This window comes from Phytophthora cinnamomi (genome assembly GCF_018691715.1).
Source record: "Phytophthora cinnamomi strain GKB4 chromosome Unknown Contig116, whole genome shotgun sequence".
NCBI classification, from domain to species: Eukaryota; Oomycota; class Peronosporomycetes; order Peronosporales; family Peronosporaceae; genus Phytophthora; species Phytophthora cinnamomi.
In genome coordinates, this window is record NW_027151049.1 from 260536 (window position 1) to 270011 (window position 9476).

The 9476-nt window shown below is 61.5% G+C and overlaps 4 protein-coding genes across 5 annotated transcripts; 2 read left to right on the forward strand and 2 right to left on the reverse strand.

Moving 5' to 3' along the window:
* Positions 1-674: 674 nt before the first annotated feature.
* Positions 675-2038, reverse strand: IUM83_16473 (Coiled-coil domain-containing protein 96; the record flags this gene model as incomplete). The annotated part of the gene is made up of 3 exons (XM_067941354.1): positions 675-687; positions 785-1723; positions 1800-2038. 3 exons carry the CDS (start codon positions 2036-2038, stop codon positions 675-677), a joined length of 1191 nt encoding a protein of 396 aa, XP_067781559.1.
* A 130-nt stretch (positions 2039-2168) lies between these two features.
* IUM83_16474 (ribosomal RNA large subunit methyltransferase J) lies at positions 2169-3102 on the forward strand (the record flags this gene model as incomplete). Of its 2 annotated transcripts, XM_067941356.1 has the most annotated exons (3): positions 2169-2360; positions 2438-2995; positions 3094-3102. In XM_067941356.1, the coding sequence occupies 3 exons, from the start codon at positions 2169-2171 to the stop codon at positions 3100-3102; spliced, it is 759 nt and encodes a 252-aa protein (XP_067781560.1). The 2 variants fall into 2 exon arrangements, with proteins under 2 accessions (XP_067781560.1, XP_067781561.1); XM_067941355.1 differs by lacking the exon at positions 3094-3102 and having other exon boundaries at positions 2447-3016.
* A 171-nt stretch (positions 3103-3273) lies between these two features.
* IUM83_16475 (myosin-like protein) lies at positions 3274-7893 on the reverse strand (the record flags this gene model as incomplete). The annotated part of the gene is made up of 1 exon (XM_067941357.1): positions 3274-7893. One exon carries the CDS (start codon positions 7891-7893, stop codon positions 3274-3276), a length of 4620 nt encoding a protein of 1539 aa, XP_067781554.1.
* A 402-nt stretch (positions 7894-8295) lies between these two features.
* Positions 8296-8547, forward strand: IUM83_16476 (uncharacterized protein; the record flags this gene model as incomplete). Its single annotated transcript, XM_067941358.1, has 1 exon — positions 8296-8547. The coding sequence occupies one exon, from the start codon at positions 8296-8298 to the stop codon at positions 8545-8547; it is 252 nt and encodes an 83-aa protein (XP_067781555.1).
* Between the last annotated feature and the right edge of the window lie 929 nt (positions 8548-9476).

Consider the following 9476-nt stretch of genomic DNA (forward strand, 5'->3'; position numbering starts at 1 on the left):
AAAAGGATCCATTGATGTCGTACGATCCGAGAACTTCTACGATGATATACGCCGTCGTCGACTTTGCACAGTACGTCCCCACTTCGCCTTCGTAGAATGAGTAATACCCGATACTCCCGTGATACAGATACTGCTCGAAAGGGTAGCTGTCGTTGGCGCAACTGGATGGTGTCGTGTGGTACGGAGTCGTTTTGGAGCTTCCGATGAAGTAGTTGCCGTGCAGGTTATACTGCGGCACCACCGCGTGGCACACGATGCCTTGGTCCGCTTTGTAGTAGTGAGTCGCCTCGAAATTCCACCAGACCCCCGCCAGCACGAACGCCGTGACAGGACAAACCTCGGTCAAGTTGGCCGTCTCCTTCTGCAGGTCAGGTGGGACTACGAGGATGTCGGATATTCTGTGCGGTGTGGCAAACTGGAGGTAGCTTCGTATTTGCAGGCAAAATGGCACAACGCCCATGACGAACCATACCACCAACAACCTAGGTCGCGTGGTGATCCAGCGACTACTGGCTTGACTGATAGCGCGGAAAGACGTCTTGCGGAACGAACCTTCGTTAACTCTCATCGCTAGGACAGCCGTGCTAACTCGTCGCCACGAACTAATGTCATCTGGCTTAGCAACACGAGCAACGTCCGAACAATCAAAACCGCTCGAAACGTGTTGGAGGATCTCATGAAGGAAGTCTCATCGTCTCATCGCGTCGCTTTTGATGTGATGTATTCGTCGTTACCAACCAGAGGCCACCAACAATATGGAATTGAATTATTGCAGCCATGCTACTTTCCTGTCTGCTTAGCCTGCTTTGTGAGCAGAGCATGTCGCTGAATGAGCTCGGCGCGGCGGCGTTCGAGGTCCACCAGGTCGTTTTCGCGCTTCTCGAAATCCTCGATGAGCAGCTCCGACTTGGCAAAGCCCTCCTTGCTCTTTAGCCGGGCTGCGAGCTGCCTTGCGGCATCCCTGTCCTTCTTCTTGTGTGCGAGCTGGTCTCGATTGGCAGTGAGCGCCTCCTCGAGCTCCTGTGAGTCTCGCTTGAGCATCTGGCTCTCGGCCAGCACGAACTGGAGCTTCTCCTTGATGTGGGTTAGCACCTGCACCGTGCTCGTGGTCTTCTTGCGCAGTTTGTGGAGCTCTTCGTTGCGCTCCTCGATCTTCTCGTTCAGCGTCTGGTTCTCAATCTTGAGCTGCTCAAAGTCGATGAGGTGCAGACCCTCGGCGAGCTGTTCCTTGGCGTGCAGCTGCTGCTCGAGCTTCTTGAGGTGCGTGCGCAGGTTGATGTGCTTGAGCCGCACCTTCTCCACCTCCTGGTCCTTGCGCAGCTCGGTGGCCTCGAACTGCGCGATGACGCGCTTGGCGATGGGCTTACCTGTCCGCAGGTTCTCGGCGTTGCGCGCGACCTCGCGCTTGAACTCGAGGAAGGCGTCCTGGATCTCCGTCACCTTGGCCTCCTTCTCGTCCAGCCGCGCCTGCAGCTCCAGCGCCACCTTGTCGTACTGCGATTGCGCCGTCACCATCTGCACCTTGGCCTCGTGCACGCCGCGCAGACACTCGAGGTACCTCTTGGCGTTCTCGCTGGCGCTGGCCTTGTCCTCACGTCTGCCGGCCGCAGCAGGGCCGGTATTTGCGGCATCCCCCGCAGCCGCGGAAGACGCCCCGGAGCTGCTCGTGGCCGCGCTGTTCTCCTGGTTCTTCTGCAGCAGAGCCGCGATGCGTCGCTGCAGTCTGCACCGTCAGATCCGTTAGTGTTCAACGCGCACCCACTGCAGCTGTCAACAGCAACTCCATCCGACGCACGCACTTGGTGTTCCTCTGCTGCAGCTCGTCCCTGGCCTCGGTGGCCTCCGCGATGGCCGTGCGCAGCCGCCGCGCCTCCTGCCTGGCCGCCTCCTCCTCGTCCAGCTCCTCCACGTCGTCGTCCTCCTGCTCCTCGTCGTTCGGCTCCAGCTGAGACCCGCGCCGCTCGGCCGCCACGTCCATTTCCTCCTCCTCTTCCTCCTCCTCGGGCGTGGCCTCCTGGTTCGAGCCGGGCAGCGCCATGCTTCGCTGAAGTCTCACGTTGCCACAAACTCTCGCGTCGTTTCGCGGCACATGGCTACATTTGTTCTGGATGGCTACATTTTTCCATGGATGGCTACACTTGACCATAAGTCGCCAATCACCCGTGACCATGAGCATGTACGTGCGGCCGGGGTCGCTGCTGGGCCGCTGCTGGGCCCTGCGCGCCGTCAAGAGCCTCAAGGGCAAGTCCAACGCCAGCGCGCGCTGGGTGCGGCGCCAGTGGAGCGACCCCGTGGTGAAGCAGGCCAAGCGCGAGGGCCTCCGCTCGCGCGCGGCCTTCAAGCTGCGCGAGCTCAACGACGTGCGTCCTCTGCGTCGTTAAAGTAAAGTACCAGAGTTCTAATACGTATAACAATTATCCTGTGGCTGCTGCTGCAGCGGTTCCAGCTGCTGCGTCGTGGAGACGTGGTGCTGGACTTGGGCGCGGCGCCCGGCGGCTGGACGCAGGTGGCGGTGGAGGCCACGGCGCCCAAGAGCAAGGCCAAGAGCAAGAGCAAAGAGCAGCAGCAGCAGCAGCAGGAGCGCGTGGTGGCCGTGGACCTCAAGCACTTCGACCCGGTGGAGGGCGCGGCCATCGTGGTGGGCGACTTCCGCCAGGCGGCCGTGCGCCGCCAGCTGGACGAGGCGCTGCGCGGGCGCCGGGCCGACGTGGTGCTGAGCGACATGGCGCCGTCCTTCTCGGGCAACTTCCTCACGGACAGCCAGCACCAGCTGCGGCTGTGCCACAACGCGCTCAAGATGGCCGAGCTGTACCTGCGGCCCGGGGGCCACTTCGCCACCAAGATCCTGCGCTGCGACGGCTCCGAGGAGTTCCGCGCGGACCTCAAGGCGGCGTTCGACGTGGTCAAGGCCATGAAGCCGCAGTCCTCGCGGCCAGAGTCCACCGAGATGTTCCTGGTGGCCAAGGGCTTCAAGGGTGTCAAGCCTAAAGATGCAGCGCAAGACGCCGAGCCGTGAAGGAACCATGTAAGCAATGCAAACCATCCTTTCACATCTCGTCTATTGAAATTCAGGAAAGCTGTACCAGACACTAGACGGAGTGAGGGGAGCGCTCTCGCGCTCGTGTCGTGTGCGCAGCGACCGGGGACTGGCCTCTTCGATCGAGACCATCCCATTTTGAAACATGCAAGTTAGTCAAAGCAGAAAAGAGAAACGGAGCTCCGCTGCAGACACCACACGACGGGTACCGGACAACCGACGGGCTGGACGGTCGGTTAGTTGAGGTCCTGGCCCAGCCGCAGTGCTAACAGCGTGTCATTGTACTGGTTGAAGGCGTCCTGGATGTCGTCCTGCAGCTGCATGGCCAGCGGAATCAGCTCGATGTTCACATTGCCACCGATCTGAGCCGAAGCGGCCACACGCGGCTGCAGCACCTTGACGGCGTGGATCATCTCCTGCAGCTCCGTGTCCTGGCGGACGTCACCAGCGGCGTAGATGATCTTCTGCAGCAACTGGTGCACCAGCTGCTCCACCTCCTGCAGGTCGGCGTCATTCAGCGGCTCGGCATCGGCAGCGTTGGCCAGCGCCTCGCGCTCCTCCTCCTCCCAGCGCTTGCGTGCCTCGGCATACGCCTCACGCTCGCAGATGTCCTGCGTGCGCAGCGTCAAGTTGAGGAAGCGGTCCATGTGGATGTTCAGCAGGGCGTCCGGCATCTGCGTCAGCACCTGCGTCATGTAGCGGTTCATCTCCTTCTCACGCTTGATGATGAACTTCTCCTCCTGGTTCTTGCCGATCATAGACGAGAACGGGTGGCGCTTCGGGAAGCGCGGGAACCACGGAGCACGCTTGCCACGGCGGCCTGAGGCAGCAGCCTTCAGCTCCTGGTGCAGCGCGTTGAAGTCGTTGTAACGACCACCCACGAGCCACGCCGTCTTCGACTGCTCCAGGATGTCACGGCCCCACGTCACACGCAGCACGTACTCCGTGTACTCATCGCCCCAGTTCTGGTCCTGCTGCTTACGGTGTCCCAGCATCGTGCACGTGAGAATGCCGCCCTTGTACGGGATCGGAGGGCCCGTCGGGAACTCCTGGATCTTCTCAACGGGGTTGATCAGGTTCTCGTCGTCAGCCGACATCACCGGACCAGCGGGGGCCTCACCGCCCTCGCCGAACAGGTCGCGGCCAGCCTGGGCAAGCTGCTCCTGGCGCAGCGCATCACCGGCAACGGCCTCGCCCTCAATCTTGGCGTTGTCGCCCGCCACCCAGCTCATGTCAGCGTTCTGCAGCGACTCCTGTCCGACCATGGCACCAGCAACACCCATCGATCCAACAGCGCCAATCTGGCCGGCCTGGCCAGCAGAGGCCTGCAGCGGCTGCACTGAGCCCAGCGTTGCGGGGCCATTGCCCGCAACACCAGCGACACCCAGCGCACCAAGAGCGGGAGCCGTGCCCAGCGTGCCGGCCATAGCAGCCTTCCTCTGGGCCTCGTCGTATGCGTTCAGCTTACGTAGGGCAGCAGCCTCAGCATCGTGAGCCATGGACGCATCCTGGGCAGCCTGTGCAGCATCCTGCGCGGCCATAGCAGCAGCGAGGGATGCAGCCTGAGCGCGCTCCACAGCAGCCTGGCGTCTTGCCTCTTCGCGGCCGCAAGACCGGCGGTAGGCGCGCTGAATAGCAGTAGCAGCAGCAGCACGCTTCAGCTCCAATTGGCGCTGGCGCTCACGCTCCTCCTCTTCCTCCTGAAGGCGACGCTGGCGCTCCTCCTCCTCACGTTGCAGGCGGAGCTGCTCTTGTTCCGCAGCAAGTCGTCGGGCCTCCTCCACCGCCAGGCGAGCCTTGCGGATGTGGTGCAGGCGCTGCACGAAGTGACGCTGGGCCTGAATGACGTAGAACGCAGTGAGCCAGCGCTTCTTGGCCGACTTCTTCTTCTCCGCCTCCAGACGGGCAGCTTCCTCCGCCAGCCTCTTACGCATCTTCTCATCTTCGACCTGTGCACGACGCTTGTCAGCCTGCTTCCGGCCGAACTTGCCACGCACAATCGACTGAATCTTCACAGCAGCAGCGTTCTTCTCAGCAACCTGCGCGGCCATGCGCTGGCGAGTCTGATCCAAGAGGTTCTTGAAAGCGTTGGAGGCAAGGACACCACCAATAGCCATCTTCCAGTGCTTCTGGGCCAGAGCTTTCCGGCGCATCTTATTGCGGTGCGCGTTACGAGCACGGATGAACTGCTTGCGGACAGCAAACATGCGCATCACAGCCTGCATCTTGACCACGGCCGCCTTACGCCGTCTAGTGTCTTCCAACAGCCGCAGGAACGCACGCTGAGCGAGCACCTTGGCCAGCGCATAACGCCAACGGCGACGCGCGAGCCATTTGCGAAGACGAGCAACGATCCACGGTCCCATCTTCTTCATATCAACCTTCAGCAGCGCGTCAAGCAGAGCAATCTTGCCCGTCTTGAAGAAAACCTTGGTGCGACCCAGGCGGTAGGCATCAGGCTCCACACGGAACGACCACAACACGGCCTCCGTGAAAGTACGGTCGTTGTATGCGTCGAACATTGGCGTGACCGACGGCGGCAGTACGGGCTTATAGATACGGCAGATTTCATCGTAGGACACACGCGTAGGCAGACCGACTTTAAGCAGCTCACACGTAGCAAGCATACCGGAGCAACGCAGTTGGTCCACAACGTAACCATGGTCGAAGACGCCAGGCGACATCGTCGGGTTCGGCTTAATACACCGGATAAAGTTGCAACGCGTCGCGTTCAAGGTATCCGTCAGCTCCTGCATCTGGTCGCAGAACTTGGCCGACACACTCTGCTTGTGCAGCTGGCTCGTGTTCGACGCACCGTTCATGGTGTCCAGGTCCAGCTTCGACGAGAACAGCTCCTTAATGAGCGAAGACTTGCTGGAAGTCACGAAGTCCTCCAGGTCCTTGGGGATCGTATCGTTGTTCTTGTCGATGAAGTTGCCAATCGTGTACGGCACACGCGTGGCAAAGTGCTTGACGATGAACTCGTACTTCTTGTCCTTCTCGTGCGGGGCCAGGAAGTGCGGGTGGCTCGCGTGGGTCTTGTGCAGCGTGGCATTCCACTTCTCGTCGGACGGCTTGGGCATCTTCGCCTCCTGGTCCAGCAGCGGCAAAATACCGTTCGGCTTTTGCGCGATCAGGTCGATACACTCGCGGTTGTCGGGCCAAACAATCTTGCCGACCTCGATACCTTCAGCGGCGAACAGCTCCTGCTCGGCAATGAACACCTGTTGGTTGAACGTGGCCTGCAGGGCCTCGTTGGCGTAGTTGATCAGCAGCTGCTCGAAGTCGTTCTCCTCGAACGATTCGAAACCGAAGATATCCAGCACGCCGATGAACGGCAGCGAGCTGTCACCGTGGCCCAGCGAGCTGTTGATCTTGTACAGGATCCACTTGAACAGGTGGTTGTAAATGGACTTGGCAATAGCGTCACGCACGTAGCTCCCCTCCTTGGCCGAGCGCTTGATCGTGAAGTTCTCCGTGCGCGTGGAAATCTCGCGCGTGGTGATCACGTGCAGCAGGTTGTTGCTGTCTACGCCGAGCAGCTCAGCGCAGGATGTCACGTAGTTTTGCGCCTCGGGCGTGACCTCGCCGGCATCGCCCTCGGCCGTCTCGCGGTCCTTCAGACGGATGTTACCCAAGTGCAGCAGACCGGACAGGATGGTCCAGACCTGCTTCTGCAGCCCGGCGTCGATGTTCACGGAGGTGAGCGCGCTGGCCACCTCGTCGAACAGGATCTCGTCGTCCACGTTCGGGTCCGACACGCAGCCGCTCTGGTTGAGGTAGTCGAAGTTGTCGACGGGCTCGAGCTTGAGCTCCTTGGAGAGCGCCTGGTCCGCGCCGGAGAGCAGGAAGTAGAAGATGTGGAAGTTGCGCTCGCCGGGGATCTGCGCCACGACGCGGAACTTCTCGAGCAGGTACGTCTCGATGAAGGCGCCGGTGAGCGTGTTGTCGCCGGGCTTGAACTGCAGCTTCATGAACTTGCCGAAGCGGGACGAGTTGTGGTTGCGCAGCGTCTTGGCGTTGCCGAAGGCCTCGAGGATGGGGTTGGTGTCCCAGAGGCGCTTGTCCAGCTCGAGCGCCAGGTCCTGCTTGGAGACGTCGCCCTTGGCGGCCGCGAAGGCCAGGTGCTCGCGCGACGTGAGGTAGCGCAGCACGATCTTGGACGTCTCGGTCTTGCCGGCGCCGGACTCGCCCGAGATGACGATCGACTGGCACTGCGCGGGCGTGCGCAGCGCCATCTGCTGGAAGGCCACCTCGGCGATGGCGTACGGGTGCGGGGGGCGGTCCCCCATCTGGGTCTTGATGTAGTCCGTGACCTTGGGCTCCACCGTGCGCACGAGCGGGTTGACGGCGATCAGCACGTTGGCCATGAGCGTGTAGGGCCGCAGGTTGTCCGTCTTGGAGCGCACGTACAGGTTCTCGAGGATGCCGGCCTCGTGGATGTAGTAGAGCGCCGTCATGTCGTCCACCACGCGCGGGTTCACCTTGTACAGGTCGCCGATGTCGCGCAGGTCCACCTGCTCCTGGCCGAACTTGCCGCGCACGGTCAGCGTCATGCCCTGCTCCGGGTCGGCCGCCGGCTCGTAGCGCACGATCTCCACCACGCGCCACACGCGCTCCGGGTCGGGGATCCACACGTGCGCGCCCAGCTCCACGGGCGTGTGCGCCAGCGCCGCCACCACCTCCTGCGTGTTGCGGCGCCGCGCCGAGTTCTGCGCGCGCTTCTTGTTCTCCAGCACGAGCCGCTGCGCGATGCTCAGGCTGCGCTCGTCCACGGGCGCCGCGCTGTGCCGCTGGAAGCGCTCGTACGACGGCAGCGCGCTGGACGGCACCATCTCCACGCGCGGCTTCGACATGGCTCTGCCTCTGCTGCTACTGCTGCTGCTGCTGCTGCTGCTCTGCTGCTGCTGCTACTGCTACTGCTGCGGCCGGTTGCGTTCTGACTGCGGCCGGATCGCCTGCTGTCTCTCTGCGGAGCCGCCCCCTTCTCTGTCTGTCGCTGGAGGCTCGAGGCTTCGGCGTGCTGTGCTCTCGCTTCTTCCGCCGCGCGAGGGGACGAAGGGGAGACCTTGCTGGAATGATTGTGGCACGGCGCGGACGCTGACGTGGAATAAGACGCCCAGCGAGGATATTACGCGGCGGCGGGGGATGCCATTGGCCGATACTCCCGTGGAGAGCGCCGATTGGGGGAAAACGAGCGCAGAGGATTACGGAATTGCGCGTCTGGCCCAGGGTGAAGTGCGCCACACTGGACGCGCATGCGACGTGTGACGCGCTGTCCACTATCGGACTCGCCGGCTGCAGCAGAGCTGCCGGTGGATGCTGCTGGTGCTGGACATGGCGGATACAGCTACATGAATCTGTCCATCGACTATGGATTGCAGCAGCTGCCGAAGGAGGAGGGCAAATCGCGCAACTTCAACCGCGACAAAGCTCCAAGGCGACTGTGCAGAGGGGACAGACCGCCACTTGGCAAGTGGCTGACGGGTCTGGACTGGTGCCAAGGCTGACGAGAAGGAGTTGGTGGTGGCGAGAATTGCGCAGTGGTGCAAGTAGCTGGCCCTGTTTGAGTCACCGTTCTCGCCAATCGCCTTTGTTACAGCCATGCTGGCCGCGATGCGTGACGGGCGAAGCGTCCTGAGCATCGCTCTGCGCGTAGACGTCAGATACGCTGGACCACGTCCACGATATCTCATCCCACGGCGTAAGCTCTAGGGCTGCTGGCTGATGCTGGAGTGCGAGTATATTGGAACGCGAGCTTCCGTTTGACACGCGGTTGGTGATGGCAAAGCAGCTCACCGTTCTAAGGTCGCGAAACAAGCGCGACTGGAGAGGCACCGCTATCGCAAACTGCTTTCAGAGGTTGAGAAGTTGAGCACGCAGGCCGAGTGCTCTCTTGCGTCGACCGTGTGGGTACATTGGTCTCACCGTCACACTTGGAGGGGCGACGTAGCTTTATATCGCTGCTACACTGCTCAAGACCCTAGTGCTTGGCACGGAACTACCAGCGAGAGGAACCCACAGGGAATCGATTGTCTTCATGTGCGCCCTGACGGCCTAGGACTCAACTGCTACTTGACTCTCGCGCGATGATTAAGATGGGCTTTCTCGACCGCAGCGTTCGGAGCAGCTGCGAGCCCACACGAAGCTGCTCCTCGAGGCGTTATCAACTGTTTCACTTTCAGCTCCAGTCGCTGCTTCTCCGCTCTCAAGTGTTTCCCCGTCAGCTCCTGCGACTGGATACGTTGGGCAATCGAGCGCGTCTTCAGCAGTCACTGGCGTTCTCTTTGTGGGTGTCCTGGGCATCTTCTGCTGCTGCGTCGTCGCTGCCATGGTGAAATAGTTGCTTGAGCTGTCAGAGAAAGTTTGAAGAGTGGCAATCGAGCGGCCAGTGGAGGATGGTAATGAGTCATTGCTGTAAAGGCTGAAATACTCTGGG